This window comes from Centroberyx gerrardi, chromosome 11, assembly GCF_048128805.1.
Source record: "Centroberyx gerrardi isolate f3 chromosome 11, fCenGer3.hap1.cur.20231027, whole genome shotgun sequence".
NCBI classification, from domain to species: domain Eukaryota; kingdom Metazoa; phylum Chordata; class Actinopteri; order Beryciformes; family Berycidae; genus Centroberyx; species Centroberyx gerrardi.
In genome coordinates, this window is record NC_136007.1 from 31,295,837 (window position 1) to 31,319,072 (window position 23,236).

Consider the following 23,236-nt stretch of genomic DNA (forward strand, 5'->3'; position numbering starts at 1 on the left):
GGTAAGGGATTTACAGTTGTTACATTGTGTACATAGCTTAAGTATGGACAAATTTGCGTATTCAATCTTATACCTTGCCGCTAATTGCACCTGCACCAGTTTTTGTGCTGAGCTTTTTGTTGTGACAGTTTTGGAAGATTTGGGCCCATGTCATCACCACGAATGTATTTTGGGACTGCAGAACTGGTGCTTGTTATTTTACATCGGCATTTGACCTTTAAAAATGGCAAGGTCACCACGTGGATGATGTTTGCTAGACCTATATGCAAGAAACATAGGAAATATTTGACTTGTTTGATTTTCCCACTTTTACAAAAGTGATCATGTGTGTTGTTTTTCCACAGAAATATATACCTACATTCTCAAAGATCGCCACAAACCTAGGAATAAAACAGGGAACAGAGCTATGCCAATCACAATCTCTCTCTTTTTTTTTTTTTTTTTTAAATAAGGGAATGGAAAGACATCTGAAACAATTCAAAACAGCCACGCCCATTGACAATATGAAAACATCACTACGCTTTTGACTTGTACATTGTGGGTAAGCTTATTGCCAAAGGCTAATGAAAATACCTGATTGATTTTTTTCATTATGTTATCCATAATGAAAAAATCAATCAGGTATTTTCATATAAATACTTGGGTGCAATGATAGACCATCTGTTATCCTGGAAAGACCACATTGAAACTGTCTGTAAAAGGACAAAACAAAGAATTTGGTTTCTTCGCCGCCTTAGGTCTTTTGGGGCAAGTAGACAAATTCTTCTTTTGTTTTTTACTTCTGTGATTATGAGTGTTCTACAGTATTGTAATAATACATGGTACAAGTGTTTGTCCACTACTTTAAAGTCAAAACTGCTCCACCAAATAAAAATCTGCTCAAAGATCGTAGGCCAATCACTTGAGAAACTCTATGAATCAGCCTACCATAATAACATATTAAGGCTGGCCAACAACATCGTCTCTGACCCCAACCACGTCCTGAACAGCGAATATAAATTGTTACCATCGAATCGGAGATATAGGGTTCCACGATTTAATAGGGTTAGACTGAAGCACTCTTTTGTACACCAGTCAGTCCTAAAATTAAATATAGAGCTTAATCCCAGATCAAATGTACGTTGAAGGGCCTTGAATATTGTCTTTTGTGATTGTAATGATATGTTGAATGTATGTATCTTTGTGTCCTGTCTTAATTTTTGTCTTTTTTGTGATGTTGCAAATGGAGCTGCTGTGATGCAAGAAAAATTTCAGACTGGATCTGACAATAAAGTATTATCATCATCATCATCATCATCATCATCTAATATGAGATAGTCAGGCGGGGTCATAATTTTTGTGTCTTAGTTTGAACGCTACCGGCAGGAGACGCCGTGACTTGCCTTCCCATCTGACGTAAGGCTGGGACCAAGGAAGCTGGGACTGAGTTGTTGCATGGCAGCCATGTTAGCTCCACCTTCCTCCCCCTTGGCTCCAAAGTAGCTAGTGACTTCAGTGATGGCTGATGTGTGGTGTACTCATGGGTGTACTGGGCTTTCTGTCACAGTGAAGTTAGGAAGGACATCACGTTTTAACAGGCAGCCGTTCCGCTAAAGACAACGGGCAGCAACATGGCGCCCACACGACTACATGGACAAACTATCAGTGGCTTCCGTCTCAGTCAGCCAGCCAATCGGCTTCCTCCGTTCCTGACAGCTGGCCAATAACAGAGCCCACAGCAGGCTGGAAAGTATTCAACATGGAGACAACAGTTGAAAAGCTAGAGGCGATGGTAAGCATTGTGCAAAACTATTTTATTTTACGAAACATTCAGAAAATGCGCATACCTTTGCTTAACGATATTTAGTGACAACCAACAACCTATTAGGCAAATTGGCGGTTAATTATTAATAGGGAATTCAACGCTAGGTCGTGAGGAGCCAACATGCCATGTTTTTCTCTTCGTATTGATGAAAAGGAAAAGAAGCCCCGTTAAAATCTCCTTTGCGCCATTCGGTATCTGCATAGAACACCACATTATAGCCCCACATTGTTTTTAGCCTATAGCCCGTTAAGTAATCCGTTAGTAAAGCGGCCAGTGTCTGCTATAAGGCCATTTGAGATGTATCTGCTTTAAAAAGCGAACAGCCGGTGTCCTTTTAGCTAGCTTTCAGCTGGCTCCACTAACGTTACATATGATATAATGGACAATCCCGGGTAACCGACTCTTTCCAGGAAGTAGCACGATAATGAAACAAGCCAGCAGCTAGGGACAACTCTCCAGAGTGATGTGGGTGGAATCAAAGCCTTTTACTACGAAATCACAATGCTCTCTGAATGGTTTTTGACGGTTGATAGTAATTGTTGTCAGTGTAAATACGACTGTGCATGTTGTATTAGCACAACAATACACATTTCCAGAATATATTTGTTACCTTTATAATTCAAACATGCATTCTCCCCATGAAACTAACACTACAATAATAATACCTTGTGCCCTCGTTTGTAATTGTAATTGTGGAATGCAGATGAGGACTGCTTCTTCAAAATCCTTACAGTGAATGACCAATATGAATTGCCTGTCAACACAGAGTTAGCCAGCTAACGTTAACTAGTTTGCTCCCTTCTGCCATCTGCGGTAAACATAAGACAACTTGCAAACCTCATATTGGAAACTCGGCAGGGGTTTGCTCTTTCCCAACCAGTTTCCTATTGGTCTCTATACAAATAGCATGCAGAATCGTGCAGAATGGAATAATCTCTCATCCATTTAGGGAATAGAACTAAAGAATGGGTAGCGAGCTGTTTAGACACGCTACAGGTCATTTGCTCTCTTCATGAGAGGAGCATTTTTTCATTTTCATTTATCGTATATTTAAGTTGTACTGTATTAAGGCAGTCTCATTTGAAACATTGAGATTGAGATCTCTTTTTTACGACTGAGAACAATTTTTTTTTTAATTAATCAGTAGTCTTTCATAAATAGAAAATACATAATACAATTAAATCACATGTTCCAGCAGTCAGTCATGAACATACGGAGATGTACATGTTGCACAGATGTACTGTTGGCTGCTTTTGGTTGTTTTTGATATAATTCAAGCATAGTTTTGCAAAATGCCAGATCTTCATGTCAAAATTAGTACTGTGATGGTATAGACTTACTCTTAGTGTGGTAACATAATGACATTACCATGCAGTTTGCAGTGTTAATGTTGGAGGAGGGTGAATAAAAACTTACTTTCCATTGCACAATGATTCATAATATTCAGCCTAAGCCCACACAATTTCCTATATTTTTTACCCTAATCTCACATCGGAACTGCCAATTTCTCTCTCAATGTTATTTGTTGCAGAGTCAAGTCAATCAAATTAAACCTGAATTGTGTCATGGCAGCATGGCTTACCTTTAGCATGAACTTGCAGGTAAAGTGCTGTGTTTCATCTTTCCTGAAGAGGGAGCAGAAGGATAGAGAGTATGGGGAGGAGGCTTTTCACTTCCTCAGCAGGAGAATCCCTGCTCTGGGAAAAGCTCTGTGTGGTATTTCACTGGAAAAGATGGAGGCAGTTTGCCAAGATTCTGATGTGGTGTACTAAGCAACACCACTACGAGTCTGTAATGTATCATAAGACGCAAACGTTTGAGCGCTACAACAGTCGGACATGTTGATCTCTTAATAAAAACACTTAGCCCTAAAATATTTAACGCCATTATGGGTACAACTCAAAGCCTTTTTCATTTAATTTGGACATGGACATGTGCAATGCAGTCAGTCTGATATTCTTCATTTTTAATAAGCCACCATATTCATCATCAATAAGCTTCTGTGAAGTATATTTTATCGTGCTAGTATTGTCACTTGCATTTATAGGGCTACACATGATGTCTCATTGGGGCAGTTGCCTGTGTTATCTTTTTACGGGTTCTAGCCCATAGGGCTGAAACCCTTTTGTTTTTGTGCTGGTTTATTCTTCTTCCTCCTCTTCTGCTGTTTCTGAATTTGCTGTGAGATGGTACATGACAGAGATATAAAATTTGGCAGAATGATGGGAAATTGTGTGCAAAGGCTTCTCCATAAATATGACCTTAGTTGGCCTGATGGGGATGCTATAATTAAAGGCCACATTTGAAAGGTCATAACTCTGTACACTGCACTGTAAGTCACATTGACACAAAATGTGGTACATATATCTGGCTATACTCTGTAAATTTGCCTCAAGCAGTGTTTCCCACACATAGACTTTACTTGGGCGGGCCGCCCAGGTATGTTAACGGCTGCCAAAGTATATTTGGCGACCCATTTTAGCATTTTTTATTTTTATTTTTTTATCCGTCCGAGAGAACGACGCCATCCGCGATCGATTAACTAGTGGACAATCTCCCCTCACTCTAAGTTACTCCTCCAGGGTTTCCCACACACAGAAAACTTTATATGAAACTATATAATCGTAAAACTGCGTGTAGCGCATTGATTCGCTCAGCCCCTAATTGCTCCACGCGACCTCTCTCTCTCGCTCTCTCTCTCTCTCGCTCTCTCTCTTCTCTCTCTCTCTCGTTCACTCGCTTTCTCACCGGACCCGTCTGTTCGCCTCCCACTGCACACATGTGAGGGATATTTTTTTCCATGCCAAGAAGACGGCCGACTGAATTCCCGAAAAGAAGAACTAACAGTTAATGTTACTCGGAATACAGCTGAGTTTCCGAGATTAGCACGCTGTATAGCCTAGCTGCTAGTCAGTATCCACTGAGTGGACTGATAACGTTAATATTAACTTTTTAACTCTGACTCTGAATGTTTGCTCCCTCAATTCAGATTAATATTGAAAAATATTTTCAAAGAAGGAAAAGGACTCGTCCTGAGGAGGAGCAGGACAGTCTGGATCAGAGGAGCTGAGCAGTAAAACAGAGTAGATAATAATGTCAAAGGCTAGTAATTTAACGATGTAAAGATACAGGAGAGACTGACAGCAGAGAGAAATGTAGCAGGGCAGAGGAGCAGAACAGCTGATTTCTCTGTAAAAGGAGTCTCATTTCTATTCTTCACCTTATAGACAAAAGCAAGCAACAAACAGAACAGTGTAGCACTGTTTATATTTTTAAGTTCTGTTATCTTTGTACTTTAGATATCTACAGGTTAGTTATTTGTTTGACAAATGGAACTATTTAAAATGGAGTACATTAGATAATTTTTCAGCCATCCAGGTAGTATATTGACAATATAAGAGAATACAAGAATAAAAAGGCACTCAACCAACCCCCCCCCCCCCATTGCCAACCCACCTACCACCTCAAGTACATTCGAATTCTGTGGGAAACACTGTCAAGGTCAACCCAAAGTCTTGGATTTTTTGCTAATTTGCAGGGTTTTTTTAAAGTTTTTTCCTGAAGGCTTTTTCAACATCAAATTTCAACCAATGTAACATACCATTGAGAGTTTGTTGAAAACAACGTGAAATGACACTCTAACCAAAGGATATGAATGATGAACTTTTATTTAATGTAATCCTGTAGTCCCTTTGAATTACTTGTGCTGTTGTAGTTTGTGTATTCGTTTACCAATATTAATGATTCGAAAGATGATGCTCTGATTAGATAATTTGACTAATGAATTGACTGTGTTGCACGTGTGTGTGTGTGTGTGGGTTCGAAGTGGGTCTTCATCACAGTACGGTCTTTCGCATTCAAATCAACGTTCCTGGATGGTCGGAGTGGCGGCCATTTTTATGTGTACCGTTGGGCTAGCTTCCGTATGAGCCGACTTACGGCAAGTCGCTGGGGTGAGATGTTTTGCAGCAAGGACCAAAGCAGTGGAAAACTGGCATTGCAGCTGAATGTAGTTGTCACTCATGCCACCACTAGGCAGTCCTCTTTTACAAGTTTCTGCTGTATTTTTAAGTAGGTCAAAAGTTTTGACATCTGTGCAGTTAGTAGAAGTTAGCAAATGCTAACTTTTCTTCTCCACTAAAGGTAGGCTAAGTTACGTATATTAAGTTAAAAGGTAGGCCTACCTGTTTGGTGATGCTTACCAGCTAGCTTTGCTAATATGCTGATTTTGATGAGAAGATCTAGTGAGAGAAGCACAATCAATCTTTGATAATGCTATGTTAACCTCGTCGCAAACAGCAGCTTTCAGTTGAGTTTTGACAGTTTGCTAAGAGACACATTTGCACAATTTTCAAGCAAGTGTGATACACTTTGCGACCTTAATGCCCAGACTTGCGTTGTCACCATAGCAACTAACCCTTAAACTTTTGTAGTTGCCATTTTATGGTGTACTAGCCAAATTACCATAGTAAACAGTGGAAGGACCGTTCTATCCAGTTCTGTGGTCTTCATCTTGGTGTGTATGATGCTCAGATTGGTTAATTTGACTAAACTGATTGTCACACCTGTGTGAGATTCAAGTGGGTCTTTATCTTGGTGTTTGTTCTCCATGTTGTATGCTCTAGTAATTGCCTGAGGCTGAAACCTCAACTAAACAGTGGATTGCAATGCAGTCAGTTAGTTAGTTAGTTAGTTAGTTAGAAACTTTATTGTCCACAATGTGGAAAATTGTCTTTGGCTTCGTCACAAACAACACAGATTTACAAACAAGACAATTGTCGAAAACACAAAAAACATAAAAAGACATAACAGATAAAGCTTATCACATAATTCAAAAAATGCAAAAAGTACAGCACAGATTACACAAAGAAGTAGGCTATATGAAAATGTACCAGGGGGAGGGGCTACAGGAGTAGCTCAGGAAGCTTAACTATGCATTTAATATTTTAATTTCACTCGGCAAAAATTATTTGCTATACACATTTTTGGTGGCCCGTGGTTGCCTATAGCGCCTCCCTGAGGGCAGGAGATCAAAGTGTGGGTACAAAGGGGTGCAGTTTCTTTTTTTACTTGATGAGGTTACATGAATTGCCCATCATAGTAAATAATATTTTCAGCACTGTGATAATGGTTTGATGCCATTCTGTGGCTATGGTAGAACAGGTGTGGGTAGAGACCCGAAACCAATTGGTGCCATTATCTAGTAGTTACCACCCTCATGGTGGTAAATGAATTCAGCAAAAAATTAGAAATGGCACATAGCCTACATTGTTGATTAATCAGTTAATATATGCTTGATCGATCAAATTCTTAACGGTGATTAATCGATCGTCGATTAATCATTAACATCCCTACTAGACAGTGCTTATTATTAGCCTAAGCTCAGGCTTCAGTTCAGTGGCGTTCTAGTCTTTCGGTTTTGTTTTGTTTTTTTCAGTCAACTACGTTTTTTTCATCAGACAGGGTTTTTCCTGCTCAGAAAAGGGCTTTGGTGCTACTTGTGCGGGCCAATGAACACAATCCCCTACACTATGAACATCAGAGCTGCAAAGATGTCGCCCTTCAGTAAAATTCCACTAGTGGGGATGGGCTATCTATTGTCTTTTCATTAGCTACCCTCCCGATTCATCCTTGTAAGAATTGGTCAGTTAAGCGATCAGAACCTTGTTGCCAGATGACCACAATTCAAAGTGGGCTCAGTTTTCGACAGTCCGTTTTTTTTTTCTTTTTCTGGCTAGCGAATGTTGCCGGACCCAAGCTTGAATAGCAAGCTAGCTAAGCTAGGGTGTCAAGCTAGCTTTGGCAAGTAGTGTTGATGTCAGGGGAAGAAACAGGAACAGTTGTTTCGTACTGATTTTAGGTCTAATATGGTTACAGTGGAGTGTTATTTAAAATCTGCCACCTGGCTAACATAAGTGGTATATGGACTAAGCTGCACATGTATTGCAATACCCATTAGGAAATCATCTACCTTTTTCTTTCATTAACACAGCACATTTCTTATTTTTCAGTTGCAGTTTACTGCTTTATTGTTGTGTTGCAAACAAAGTGGTTGGTAAATAATCTGAGTGGCTGGTAACCTAGACTTTTTCAGCTACCTGGCACTGTGGCTGGTGGAAGAAAAAAGTCAATTTTGTTATACCTGTATGTGCACTCACAACTGAACTCATGCCTGAGCCCCATTATATGCACATACGCACTGTCCAGTTCAACAGAGTCAAGTGCAAAGAGAAAAGCAGTAGAGGAAGAAAAGCTGTCAAGACAGAAGCACATAAACAGCACAGGAAATCCTTGTACAGGCTAAAAGACAGAAGAAATAGGCCAATGACTCTTGATCTGACCTACATATTTTATGTCTGTTTGGGAGGGTAGATGGGCTGGGTTGGCAGGCAGTTGCACAAGAGATGTTTTATTAATTGTATATTTAATTAAAAACAAATTTTAGACCTGAACGGTATGTTGTTCTTTTCCTCTGAATGCACAAGCATGCTGCATTTAGCTGTTACAATTGTAAAAATTTAGTTCCCGAGGAGGATGCCTCCAGACACCCTCTACAATGGGTAGCAGGGTGGGAAATACATTTTTTGATCCACTAGCCACTGTGCCTGGGCGATTCCTAAATTCTAATGGGCACTCACATTTTTTACCAGCCACTTTTTAAAATCAAAGTATTCTGTTATAATATTTAGCTAAAGTCTAAATATGATCTGAAATTGTGTTCAGAAACACACTTTCTAACATGATTTCAGGTCTTTTGGTACGATTTCTTTTATGAGTTCCCTAATCAAAAGGCAAGTGAGGTCAATTCATAATCATAGAGATACTAGATTTAGAGATATAAAGACAATCAGTTATGAACTTAGATACAAAGCATGAACCCTTAGATTGCATTTTGGGCAATGGTGTCTTCATGTAGTGGATCCATAATTAAAGTCACAATGATACAACATTTTGAGAGCACCTTGCTTCCTTAATTTGATGTAGGCCTATTTCCTGTTGAAACAGGATATTCAAAAGTGTAGACTCAACCAAATACCACTTTGAAGGGAGGGGCAGGATTGTTCAAAAATCTGTGATGAGATTGTTGGTTAGAATTTTTATTTACGCCTACTGGTACATGATGAGGTAGCCATTAAAGATGCACTGTTTTTCAGGAAGTCAAATTTTGATGTAAAAATGACAAACAGATGGGTGAAACTCAGAAGTGTAGGTTCAGTGCACTGGTGAATGCCAGTCCAGTTCCAGCAGTGATTTCTAGGATGGCTAATGTTGGAGGTTGAGTGTTGAAAGAAGTCATATGGACGGATCCATTATAAGAAGTAAAAATGTTTTACCAATATGAAATATTGCATTAAGGAGTGGTGTCTCTTCAGGACTGAAATTGCATAAACCTGCAATATTGGAATATGGAAATAGTTTCTGTCTGTCCAGTGCCCCTTTTATGTTGTACTACTGGTGACCCTGCTAGAAAAGCAGTGCAATGTTAAAAGGGCATTGGCCAGGAATAGTTCCAAGCCAAGGAAAAGTTTCTAAACTATGAACCTTATGCTGTTGGCAGGTGCTCTGACTTCATTGCACTACTGTATTGGACAGCTAGCAGTGCAATAGTATTGTCAAAGCATCTGAAAGCTGCAGAGACCGGCTTGCACTGACTACACAAAGGCTTTCCTCTTAAATTTGTAAACCAAATCAAATCATGATAGATTGACTTAAGATGATCTAAACCCTTAGAAGTTTTAGAGTTTTAGGGTGCTTTCACACCTGCTCTGTGTGGAACAATTGAATTGAAGTCTGGAAAGTTCATCCCCTGGTATTGGCAGGTGAGAACACCCTAATCGTACCCAGGTGCGCACCAACCAACCGCTCCCTGATCTACCTAAGGCAGGTGGTCTCGGAGCACTTTCAAGTGAACCCTGGAGCGGATTGTTTGAAGTGAGAAAACCATTCAGACTAAGTGCTGTGCATTGTGGGTTGACTGTGTTGTGATGTTGACAATCGTTTGTAGCACCATAACATCGCGCCTGCTTGATATGTTGAAAATGAGTGGAATAGAACAGATGTGGAACTATGAAAAGGTCAGATGTCTGCAAAATGAATGAGAATGTTTTCCAGCGGTCGAACGGTGCCGTATCGAAGTAAAAAAAAAAAACTGTACATAAAAATGTACAAAAAACGTGGAAGCTCCACAGATGAAAAGGTTAAATTTGTATGATATGATGACCTAAAGACTTAATACAAGACCCATTGTTAATCCAGAGGATGTTGTGGAATCATATGAAGAGAGGTCTGAAGCATTTCTCAGCTCTGTAGCTGAGAGGATAGCAACACTGCACCTGCAGATGATGGCAGCAGTTACTCAGCAGACATTGTGGAGTCAGATGAAAGTGGTAAGTGTATGATCTAGTCTAGATATTGATGTAGTAGCACAGATTTTGCATCTCACCAACTTGATTATCTGGTGAATGGTCAATTTGTAAATGCATTTACTTACTCAGGAGTAGTTCGCTGTTGGTTAGGGTTTTTCCTGCCTCAGCACGGCCAGTCTTGCTTCGTCATTGCGGCCAACTAACACCCTGCTATTCCAATTTTATACTTTTATCGACTGCAATTTTTGCCATAGACTAACATAATGCTGTCCTAGGTGTTCACAAATGTAAAAACACATGAAGAGGGATGAATACTTGTAAAAAGTGTCTTTTCCTTGCCTCATTCTCCCCTACTCATTCAGTAACATGTTACTTCAGTAATATAGCATATTCATGGATGTTTGAACTTTCATCAACAGGTGGGAATGCCAACTTCAACACTTCAACAAGCATAGTCACCAGAGAGCCTCCTGTGGGGCAGAGTGCATGGGGCAAAACTCAGGAGCATGCTGGAAGGAGTCAGAGGTGGTTTGGTCTGGCTGGTTGGAAAATAGGGTGCAAGATTTTTAGCCCCGCGACAGCAGCAGTTAATTTATCGACCTTAAAACTAAGCCTTGAATAGGCTCTGCTGCAGTAGTATTGTTATTGCTAGCTAAACTATGCCAGGACGCTCCATCTGACTGGTAAAAGTAATTTCAGCGGCACTCCAGAAACACTTGACTGTATTAAAATGATGTAATATGATTCCCTGTTGAGTTTTCACGTAAAAATTCTTTTAAAATGTTAGATGTATGCTTTTTTTTTTTTTTTACGGTCGTACTATCTGTCGAAATGGGGACTTGAGTCCACCATTGATTTTAGCGGAGTTTGGGGAAGTTTCGTTCTTCTTTTTCTTCTTTGATGTTATAAGGTGTTGTGGGATGTCCTACTGTAAGGAACCACTGTATGCTTCCTTCAAAACAACAAGGTACCTTAAAAGGATGCTTCCTGTGTCCTACCAGAATGAGACTGTACTGTAAGTGGAAAATTTCCACTTCAGAATTGGAGTTGAAAAAAGCTGGACCACTTGGAAAAAAAAAGTAAACAACGTATCAACGTCAAGCTGGGTTGGACTAAGCAAAAGGACCGTTAGGTGAAAGCATCCTTAAAACAAGTTGCTAATAAGGGGTAGAGATGGAAGGTTTATGAAATGAGCCACTATATTGTCAAAAATTAATTGGATGAAATCTTATTTAAACGGTAGAAAGCAATCTATTTATGTTAATGGCTCCTTTTCTTCTCCACGTATGATTACCTGTGGCATCCCACAAGGGAGTTGCCTCGGACCATTGTTATTTATTATATACACAAATGATCTTCCCTTAGTGTTAGCCAACTCAAATGCACATATGTTTGCAGATGATACAACCATCACTGCAGTGGCAGATTCACAAACTCAGTTGCATGAATATTTATCAAATGATTTTAAATGTGTCATCAAATGGGTGGAAAACAATAAATTGGCATTAAATGTAAATAAAACGAAAAATATGATTATATGTACTACAAGAAAGAGGAAGAAATTGAAGCCATGGTATTTAACATATGGCAGTGTTCAAATTAAAGAGGTTACAGAAGTCAAATTATTGGGAGTTAAAATACAAAACAATCTCTCATGGACGGCTCATATTACAGATCTTTCTAAAAGAGTGATGAAAATGGCAGGAATGGTTGGACGAATTGCAAAGTTTTTATCTAAAGACATTCTAAAGGTAATATCTCATAGTCTAATCTATAGTCACATTAATTATTGCTGTGCAGTGTGGGGCAATGCAGCTCAGAGAGATATGAGGAGACTGCAGATCACACTTAACAAGGCAGCAAGAATGGTCTTAAGGTGTGGGTTTGAAAAAGGAGTGAGTGAACTACATATTACAATGGGATGGCCCACAGTAGTAGAGCATGTGAGACAACATTCTATAGTACTAATTTCAAAAATTCAAAAGTTTAAAAAGCCAGTTAGTATTAAGGACAAACTGCTATTAGTACGTGATAAACATCAAGTTAACATAAGAATAAGAGATAAAAATCATTATGTACTACCAAAAATAAAAACTGAAATGGGAAGACGGACTTTTATTTTCAGAACTGTTAAATTATGGAATTCATTACAATAACTCACTCAAGAACAGTACGGCAGCTGGATTGTTGATTGCAAGATTTCAAGATTTAAATGTAGTTATCATCACACTATTGTATTGCACTGTCAGTAGGTTTGTAGAGTGAACACATGTAGATTAATATGTGTATATATGTAGGTCCATACGGGATAAGTGTCAATGTATGTAGGTTATAGGTGCCATGCATGTATGTATATGATATATGTGTGTCAATAATTATGTGTTGTATAATATGAATTATTGTATGCTTAAATGTTTTTAATGTGGACTCTTGGAAGATTAGCCAATAGGCTAAAAGAGATCCAAATAAAATCAAATCAATCAAATTAAAACAGAGACACAAAAACATACGTATCCTAGTCTAAATATTTTGCATACTTTCTACTTTGATCCATTAATAGGATTCTGTATAGGACTCGACTGAATCCTGGAACCCTATCAGTATTGCCTCTGCTGTCCAGTTTGTTCAGAGTAGTGCAATATTGCTTATAGGGTTTTAGTGTTTGGGTTTATACGGCTATAGTGTCTAGCTGACTAGGTAAGCATTCCTTTTCTTGTATAGGTGCCAGATGTCTGGTGGGTAAAACACACACCCAGAAAGTGTGTGTGTGTGAGAGAGAAAGAGTCAGCCCACCAGCCAGCCAGACACATACACATATACACTGAGACTGTGTATATGTGTATGTGTCAGCCAGCAGCCTCTAGAGACGGTGCATTTGAGCCTCAGGCCTTCAGTAACAGTCAAATATTTTTACCACTGCATGTTTGAAATACTTGACTCTACCTTTTTGTTATTTTACCTGCTTGTTGGAACATAATTAGTCTTCTTTTTGTGTTGTTAAATTCTACTTCTGTGTGGAGTCAACAAACCTACTCCTAGAAACTTGATAAATGTACATGAAATCATTGAAATGGTGTGTTTCATCACTGTAAGTACATGTGTTAGGGAGACTTTCATCAAGTACCTACACAGTAATATTTTGTACTATACTACCATAGGTTAATACAGATTAATATACTGGAATAAGACCACTGTAAACAGTTACCAAAAAATATTTTCATTACTTTGATTGTTTTTGCACAATTTAAATACAGGTACTTGAAGATAGTATGTAACCTACCCACTTTGTTTTATGTAGTGATGGAAACCCTTAAAAATAAAAAGAATATTTCTTAATCGACAAAGTTTTCTTGCCTGTTTTTGATTCAGTTCCGTTTCACTCTCCAAGTTTCACTTGCTTATACACACTACTCAGGAAGCATAGTGCAACAATTTTCAAGATTTTGGTTGCTGTTCATTTAAGAAAATCATTTCAGATTAATTGTGGGCAAAGGTTCACTAACAGGGAGGTAAACAAAGTTGTGCACAAGATTAGAGAGAAATAAGCCTTTCATGGAAAATTTGTGGGATATTTTAACTCTAACTTACATGTTGCATTCATATTTTGGTTCAGTATATTATTGTATTATTAAAAGACAAAATGCCATCAATATCACTGAACCATCCAAAATCTTGAAAATACCGTGATATCATATTTTGGCAATATCTATATCTCCACACTTGGTTTCACTTGGTTGTAGCGCTGTACCAGTGCAGGAGGAAGGAGGTTTGCTCCTATTGTAAAAACAGAGGTGAAGCTTATGATTCTTTGTTTGTAATGGTTTGTGTTAGACAGTAACTTGACACGTTTTGGTGGGCAGAGTGATGTCAAATTGCTCTACATTGGGATATAAGGCAAGGAAGATTAATCAGTAACCCATGACAGGCAGTGGTACGCTGTAATCAAATCACAGGTCAGGTGCTTTGTCTGCTCAATGTGTAGATACTTAGCAATTCTTAAAGCAATATTCCACTTAGTTTTAACATAGGGGTTATTTGGCACTTGACCGCCATGAAAACCAGAATATAAACTAATCAGCAAGATCAGATGCAGCTGTGAGGAGTTTGTAGCGTCATTTGGTCATATGTTTTATAACATAATTTCTGCAAATAGCATTTTTATTGATAGACGAGAACATAGCGGAGTGATACATGCCTCTGCTATTTCTCGGGGCGGAGGGATGCATACCTCCGCTATGTTCTCTTCTATCAATAAAAATGCTATTTGCCGAAACTATGCTCTAAAGAATATGACCAAACGTCAGTTGAAAATCACAGCAGCAGGATCTGTTGTTGAATCTGTTCAGCAACATGTTCAATGTCAGTTTTCATTCAAATTAATGGGAAGTAAAAATCCAAACGCTACAAACTCGTCTAGCTGCATCCGATCTTGGTGAGTAGTTTATATTCTGGTTTTCATGGTGCTCAAGTGCTGAATAACCCCCATGTTAAAACTAAGTGGAATATTGCTTTAAATGGTTCATGTTCATGTTTTGTTCCATTTCATTTCGCTCGTAACATTAGTGCAGTCGTCTCATGATATATCTCAATAATTTATCTCCAATTTCCCTGCCTCCATAGAGCTCTTTGACAATGTGATTAGCTATAGGTAAGCTGGCAGTGATGGTAGGAGCCTAAAACTGCTTTCTATTTAGTGCCTTCAAAGTACAAACTCTGCTGCTGGATGCAGCCTCAGACCAACCCATTGATCAATGAGAGTTCCAGTGTGATGTTTGTTGTAGGAAGGGAGGGAAAGCCATCATATTGCCCTCTAATAGTGTCAAAAATGTAAAAAAAAAAAAAAGGGAAACAAAAAGAATTGTATAGTAAAAGGAGTTTATTTAGGAGTGAGTTTACTTCAAGGCGCTGTTTCTCGCGGCGTCAAACCACGTTACATTCCCCTCTGTAAACTCTGAGCCATTCCACCTGGAGAGGTGAAACCAAACTACTGGCAGACAGCGCTGTAGCCGATGGCCACTGACACACATCACCTCGTACTGCTTTACCATTCTGACACTGGCTTATTTTTTTACCCACTGACTCAATGTGATTTGGAAACTATGTAATGGCATTTGAATGGTTTTCCTGTTGTGGACAATAGTCTGTTTTTTTTTTCAAAAGGTAACATGACAGACAGTGAGATAAGGAAGCAAATAAGACGATGAGGCAGAGAAAATGTGGGTTTTATTCAGGGTGGCAAAGGCTTGATGGTGCTGTGTAATTTTCTTCCAAGACATGCGAGCATTTGCTGTATAACTGCAGTGTGTGTTAGAATGCGGCTATATTTTCTGGGCATTTAAAAAGCTTGTATTTAACTCTAAATAACTAAAATGTTTGTTGGCTGAAACTTAAACTTTGAGCTGGAAAATAGTGTTCTACACTCAATTGAAAATACATGCAACACAAAAACAATAGATTCAACATCTGTCATTAGACCATGTCATTGAACTTACGTAGCAGACAAAGGAGTGAGTAAACTGTCAAGTAAAAAAAAATATCTGAGTTATCTTGTTTTGTGCAACTGCAGCAGTTTGTACTTTTTTTTTTTTTTTTTTTTTTTTTAATAAATGCTGCATTTATGAGCTGATGAAAGCAGTGAAAATTTTCATTAAACAGAGTGTTTCTTCAGTTCCAGAAGTCGGAGGCTGACCTGGACTACATTGAGAAAAGGTTGAAGCTGGACTTCGTCAATCAGACCACAGAGAATGGATCTCCTGCTGAGGTGATTGTTTCAAAAAAATTCTCAGAACTGAAGGTGCAGTGTATAGAGAACAGACAAACTACACAAGAGATTTGTTTGTCTTTTTGATCCTGATCGCTATCAGCAGCAGTCACTGATCATCTAATGATCAGATGTAGACTGAAAAGGTACTGTACTTCAAACCGTAGCCATATGAAACAACTTCAACTTTTTCTTTGAGAAACACACCATGGCACTGTTGCCATGCAACAAAACCAGTAATGTTGGTCATGGAGGTCGGTGTGTCTGTGCTCTGTCCATGTTGGCTAATGATTCACACTGTGATGACAGGAAAACCCGGTGGTGTTGCTGGAGAACCTGGTGGCCATCAAGGCCAAGCACACGGCCCTGTGCTCTCAGGTGAAGGAGATAGCAGCTGCTCAGGAGGAGTCCATGGACTCCATCAGAAGAAACCTGAACAGTGTGATGCAACTGATGCAACAGTTCCAAGAGACTGCTGATGTGCAGGTAGCCACACACACACATGACTGTTGAAGCCTGCTGTAAAACTACATTTCTGCTACTACACCATGTGTTGCACAGGTTGTTTTTTTGTTTTATTGTATAAAACAACAAAACAAAAAAACAACGTGGATTCTCCAAATCCACGATTCAATTTGACTTTCGATTTTAAGGTCACGATTCGATTTTCGATTTAAACATTTTTTTTTTCAGCACTGACGGCTATGCCATTGTTAGACTATCGAGTCTTGATTTGTAAAGATCAACAGATGATTGGTTTTATGCCCTGACAACTGTCATTTACATTTTTAAATTCTTCTTTAAAAAGATGGTATCAAGTGTGATATAACTGCCATATTTTTTTTTTTTTGGAATGTACCACACTAAGGTCATATGGTCAAATTTTTTCAAAGTTTTTCCATTTAAAAAAACACAACTTTCCCTTTTAATTTGGTACCAAATACATGGCAAGGCGATTCAGGGCGTGTCCTTACTGAAGTGTCATTCACAGTATGACAACAAAACAGATCCTTCCTATCTTGGCTAACGATAAGCTTTCACAATACATACAAAACCTCCAGCGCTTCAGCCCACACAGTAATAAGATCAGGCAGTAATAGTCGCCAAACAAATATGGAAAAAGTCGCCAAACTTATATGGATAAAAGTCGCCGCAGCCCGGCCAGTCCTCCTACCGACTCTTCGGCGCACTGCCTCCGGGAAACCAGCGTCCGTCTCCGGCGGTGAGAGCCAGGTAGTCCCGTGGTTTAGTGAAGGTGATCTTGTGTCTTGTTTTATCGAGCAAGAACAAACGATTTCAATCAAAACACTTCAACTCACAATGTCTTCGTAACTTTCCACTACATACGGCGGGTCAGGTTCTGTCTCACAGCACAATCTGACAGCTTCCAGAAAGTTTTAAAAGTGTGACGCTTAGCCGGTGAAGCCATTTTTACAGCTGGAGGACGACTAAACCCGGAGAAAATCAAACGTCTCAGTGTCACCAGATATACAGTATTTTCCGGTTCCAGTTCATCGATGACAACTTGAAGTATATATAAAACAAAGCTGATAACTTGATTTTCAGTTTTTGGTACATTTTAAACTATTTAAAAATGATGGGAAATATAGAACGGGCGCTCTCTAGCAGCTACGCTGTGTCGTCATTGAAATGTTGTTGTTTTTTTTCGTCAGACGCGTGCAAGTAGGCAGGGGTGGAGAGAAAAAAAATACTGGGAGAATCGCGAACCTGCTTGTGATTTCGAAGGTCGAAACGCTCATTTTGATCGATTTTCGATTTAGAATCGAAATCGTGACACCCCTAATAATTCGTATGTATGCATGTATGGTTCCCATGGTCATAGAAAACCTGCAATAGTCATGAACTTTGAGGAGTGAGTTTTCCAGGCCTGGATGTTATGCAAAATGGTGTATAAACAAAAGTTTTAGAAATGTCTGAATGTTTGATCATAATCTGGTTAATTTACCCCGGTCAGTCAAGTGTTTGAATCCAGCTTGGTTCTGGTGGACCTAGTCACCTTTTGAAGGAATAATAGTGCAAATAATAAAGTCCCACATCTAGTTGTAGCTAGTCACAATGAGACCTGGGACATTCGAACCAGCTGTTCAACAACAAATGTAGCATATGAACATAAATGCTGATAATATAGGTCATGGAAATTTCACAATATGCCATGGGATTTCATTCAAAAAATATATAGGAACCTTGGTTACGACTTTTGACACTGTCCTTGCTAAATGCTGTAGGTTTTGCCGCTGACGGAGTCGGAACAGGAGGCGGCAGAGCTCCTTGGTTCAGCTGTCAATCAGAACACAACAGAGGTAAGGCAGGCCCTCCACCCCCCACACAGCTACCAGTCATACCTTCTTTTCAATTTTATAGGCAATTCAAAAGTGTGGCCAGCCTTTCCTCAGATAATGCAGAAGTCTAGCACTCTGAAGATCCATACCCCAGATTTAAGATTTAAAATATAGGGAGCTGTAAATCCAAACGCCACACTCATAACACAATATAATGTAGTACTCCACTTTTGACCATCCTAGTCCTGATCTCTGGTCAAGATTGGACCCTGGAATCCCCAGTGTCAGCACATGGTAGATGTGTACCCATATGAGTAAAGCCGGAATTTGTGGGTCACATCAAATACTTTTCTGTGATTGGTTACAGATGACCTACAATAGGTTGAGGATTGAAATACCATTGGTCTAGAGCAGTGATTCTCAACCTGTTTCATATCAATGACCCCTAATTTACTCCACATTAAAGCCACGGACCCCATTTGATGAGATTTTGCCTCTCGGACCCAAATCTGAGAATATTTTTATTGTTAGAGATTTCCATAACTATCTGTATTGTAGGTAGAGAGATAACAGTGAAACTATGATCAGAACAGTCATTCTTCTACATTCTCTAATTGTGTTAACTTCTTGTAAATGAAATAACACTGAAGTTTAAAGGATAAAGCTGGTGTTTTTTAATGCATTTCTTACCGTCAACAAATCCTATGAAAATAACAAAATCGGCAATGAATTTGTTTTGCTAACAAGTCTCGTCCATGTAGCCGATGCCCAATAAAGCCATATCTCAGTAGCCATAGAACTCCATTTTATTAAATAAACGGTTAAAAACACGTCAAAGAGCCATGCCGTTGCTCTGGGCAACATATTTCATCATCGCGATGCACCGGGCCGGCCGACTTTTTCCTCAAACAACTTAATAAGCCGACTGTAAACACATTTTCCATCTCAGGAAAGTCGTTCCGTAGCACCGAAAATAGTCCCCGGCGTAATGAAGAATTTGTTCCCATTTTAATTTGATTTGGTAATAACTACAATAGCCTGACTTTTCATGGTAACAGTTAGCGATTTTTAAAATTGAAACTATGTCTTTGTGAGCTGTATTTAAAGGTTTTTAGCTTACAATTGGAGCCAATGACTTCCAGTTTGAAGGCTAAAAAGGGAACGTGGGAAGTCAGAAAGTAACGGGAGTAGAGCAAACGCATTGTTGATTTTGTTATTTTCATAGGATTTGTTGACGGTAAGAAATGCATTAAAAAAACACCAGCGTTATCCTTTAACAATTCATCAATTTGCTGGGGACCCCCTGGAACGCCCTCAGAGACCCCTGGTGGTCCCCGGACCCCACGTTGAGAACCATTGTTCTAGAGGTTGATCCAATCACAGATTAATTCCTTTTGTATGCCCTAATGAAGCAAAGCAAAATGCTTTTAAAGATGAATATTAGGCCCGATCTTCTGAATTGGTTAGGAAAGGATATTTTCACATTTTGTTTGGTACATGACTGTTTGCCAGCTTGCCATAATGCGGCATCATATGCATTTGCAGTTTCCTCTTAATTTCTGAAAATGCTGTAGCTGAAACAGGCTGATGTGGATGTTTGCTTCCAGGTGCCTCCTCCTACAGCAGGCTCCAGCCAGCAGCAGCCGCCGTGTGAGTGTGACATCTTCAACCTGACATACTCTGTTGTGGGCAATAATCATTTTTCAGCAGATCAGACATTTACAATCATCTTGACATTCTCTGTTCAATGCAAATGTCCAAAGACAGCACTGGCAGCTAAAACTCCGCTGGATGCACAAAATATGTGGGTCAGTCTGGGTGGCAAAGATGATGCTGCTGTTTAATTCTCAAATATTTCTCCCTCTGAGAAAATTACAACTTCTTGTGAAATTGCAAGATTCAGTATTGTGATTCAAATTGCTGAAATAGTGTGATTATTGTTTATATCATATTGTTTTATAAATTTCACATCCCTAGAATGTGGTAAACAGAGGCAGTGCAGCCTGCAGGGAATCACTGCTCAACTATGAAAATACCCCAAAATGCCTCTAGGTGGCAGCATGGGCTAAGAGTCCAACTTGGTCTTGTTCTCTTACACCAGTGATTCTCAACCTTTTTCATATCATGGACCCATAATGTAGTCCACATTAGGCCCACGGACCCCCATTTGACCCAAATCTGAGAATATTTGTATTGTTAGATATGATTTTGTTTTCCATGACTATCTGTATTGTAAGTAGAGAGATAACAGAGAAACTATGATCAAAACAGTCATTCTTCTACATTCTCTAATTGTGTTAACTTCTTGTAAATTAAATAATGGTGAAGTTTAACAATTCATCATTTTCCTGGGGACCCTCTGGAATCCCCTCAAGGACCCCTGGTGGTCCCCGGACCCCACGTTGAGAACTATTGTCTTACACAACACTGACAAATTTAGATAAACTACAAGTCAACAGTTTTGGACTTATGATAACCTAGTGTCTAATCCAGAGTAGCTTGTTTACAATATCATACTGTATTAAAAGTATTACCAATATTAGGCAGTTACTTGTCCTTTTAAATTTCAAGTTTTATATGCAATTAAAAAGTTATTAAGTAGGACATGCTGGCAAATATTGAGTTATTTAGAATTAAACTTACTACATACATGTAGAGGAATTTGTTGGTGACATTAGTGCAGGGACACAGTGACAGCTAACATAACTCATAAAATATAATGTACATTCTGACACACAGGAGGCAACAGCACCTCATAGTCAGAATGTAAATATCATTCAGTATTCATTGCTGTAGATTCACACAACCTGCCAATACAGTTTGCCAAGTTGTAAGAGACTTGTTTCTCTGTGGAGATCAAACTCAAGTCTCATAAGGAGGCAAAAACAAATGTCACATGACAAATATGTCAGAGATCACATTTTTACAAATAAATAGTAATTTGCATCTGTAACCCACCATTTGAAGAAAAAAAAAAGTAAATTGATTTGTAAATATGTCAAGGGTTCTTCCATTTTTTCCTAATAAGGTTTTCTTGGATGCACTAAAGGTGAAAGCTTGGTGGCTTGTTATTCTTCTCCAACATGCTATGTTCTTGTGCTTTGCTTTCTTGTTTTATTTTGTTGCATCCTGTATTACATCAGTAATCATCTGTGACTGATTGTTGATCAGTTAGATCTAGTTAGGCTCATTCAAGTCCTTTGAGACATGCTTGTGATTAAGGGCTATATAAATAAATGAATTGAACTTGAATGTCTTCCACACAAACGTATCCATTTGCATAACTGAACCATATTCAGCTACACAAATGGATATGTGTGTATGGAAAATATTAACATCCAGGTTTATGTACAAGTCATAATATATTAATGAAAATTGAAAAGCATTTATTCAGGTGGTTTTACATATTTTTTCAAATGGTGGGTTACATACAAGTCACTGCATTTATTTGTGCAATGTGTTTTAAAGGTGGTGTGTGACATATTTCTGCATCATGTGCCATTTGTTTTTGACTCTTTATTAGACTGTTTGATCTCCACATTTCTCTGTTCACAGCCTTAAAGGCCAGTGAGTTTGAGGACCTGAATGAAGCCACACTGGACACTGTTCCTCTCAGCATACGTTGCAACGTCAAGCTGGCAGACCTCAATGCTTTCTACCAGCAGCTGCACCAGTATTTCACTATGAGAGTCATATTAAATGGAAAATACACCCTAAAACACTGTTGTAAAACAGCTACTGGCCATGCGCATTGCATTCTTGGGTCAATTTTGTTTGGTGGATTCTGTGGATAATTCGCCACATAGATAACATGATGTCACGTTGACAGATTTCCAGTGCAGCTTCAATGGAGTTTAATAGGAGAAAAAAAATCAGCGATCTAAAACATCAACGGTAAACATCAGGTTTTGGCGTCAGTCCCTCGGAATCAAAGAGCGAAGGCTTCTTTCTAGAGCCGCCATTTTGCACCGATGTTCAACAATCATACAGGGAGAAATCCATCGCAGAAGAGAGATATTAATTTCTCCACCGACAGTATAGCATCACTAGACCAGAATGCAGTGCAGTAGAAAGTGGGTTCAGGAAAGTAAATGACAACACAAAATAACTCCTGAAATGCATTGAACATCACAGACTGATGATAGAACTACCTCAGTGAAAGAGTATCAGAGAGTGGAATTAACTATTAACTGGAGTTAATAGTTAATTAACTGCAATCAACTGTTAACTCTTTACATTCAAATCCCCAGCTGTGCCATGATGAGCAACAGCAGTGAACTTACACATAGAGGTTACTGTTGTTAGAAAAAGTAACGTCAGCTTGTATATTATACTCCCTACCTGTGGAATCAGTCAAGGTGTTGCTGAAAACATTGTGTTTACTCTTGTCTTCTTTGCAGCGGCTCCCTCAGTTTGCAGAAGATGAAGCAGCTGAACATGAAGGTCAGCGACGCCAAGCTGAAGATCCTGCAGCACCTCTCCTTGGTAGAGCTGGACAAGGAAGGAAATATTCGCCTGCTAATATGAAATGGCTAAATGCAACCAAGAGACTGTTGAGAGGCTGCACTGCTGTCACAGTGTGTGGTGAAAGATCAAACTCTAAAGGTTTTAAGCCCATACTTAAAGAATGTGCATCCTTTGTGTTCTGTATGTTGGTGTTTTTTCTGACATCTGACATTCTCCCATATGTAGAAAAAAGTTTTGTGACCCTTGGATTAAGTCAAACCATACTTAATGTGTTGTAAAATAGTAAAATGCATGGAGCTGTGGTAGTTGAGTTTTTCTCAATTCTTGAAAGATGTGTCTTTGGAAATAAAGGTTCTTTAAAGAATACTGATATAATATTCCTAAACCATGCAACAGTTTGATCAATATAAGTCAAGTGAATAATTTCTCTAATAAAGCTAGAAACCAGAGGAACAATATTAGTCTAATGTCATCAAGATGCTGCACCGTCAGCATCGTTCAGAATCGTTCTTAAACTCAAATGAGCATCGTTTTCTAG

At 38.9% G+C, this 23,236-nt stretch overlaps 2 protein-coding genes across 3 annotated transcripts in view; both read left to right on the top strand.

Annotated features, from left to right (window-relative positions):
- Positions 1–23,236, top strand: part of kcnj15 (potassium inwardly rectifying channel subfamily J member 15) — a 327,817-nt gene that overhangs the window by 191,543 nt on the left and 113,038 nt on the right. The gene's annotated exons all lie outside the window — the stretch shown is intronic.
- On the top strand, positions 1,569–23,045 carry ska2 (spindle and kinetochore associated complex subunit 2). 2 transcript variants are annotated; one of them, XM_078286758.1, is made up of 6 exons: positions 1,569–1,771; positions 15,839–15,931; positions 16,241–16,417; positions 18,178–18,252; positions 19,839–19,881; positions 22,632–22,798. In XM_078286758.1, the coding sequence occupies exons 1-6, from the start codon at positions 1,739–1,741 to the stop codon at positions 22,655–22,657; spliced, it is 447 nt and encodes a 148-aa protein (XP_078142884.1). In that variant the 5' UTR covers positions 1,569–1,738; the 3' UTR covers positions 22,658–22,798. The 2 variants fall into 2 exon arrangements, with proteins under 2 accessions (XP_078142884.1, XP_078142883.1); XM_078286757.1 differs by lacking the exon at positions 19,839–19,881 and having other exon boundaries at positions 22,632–23,045.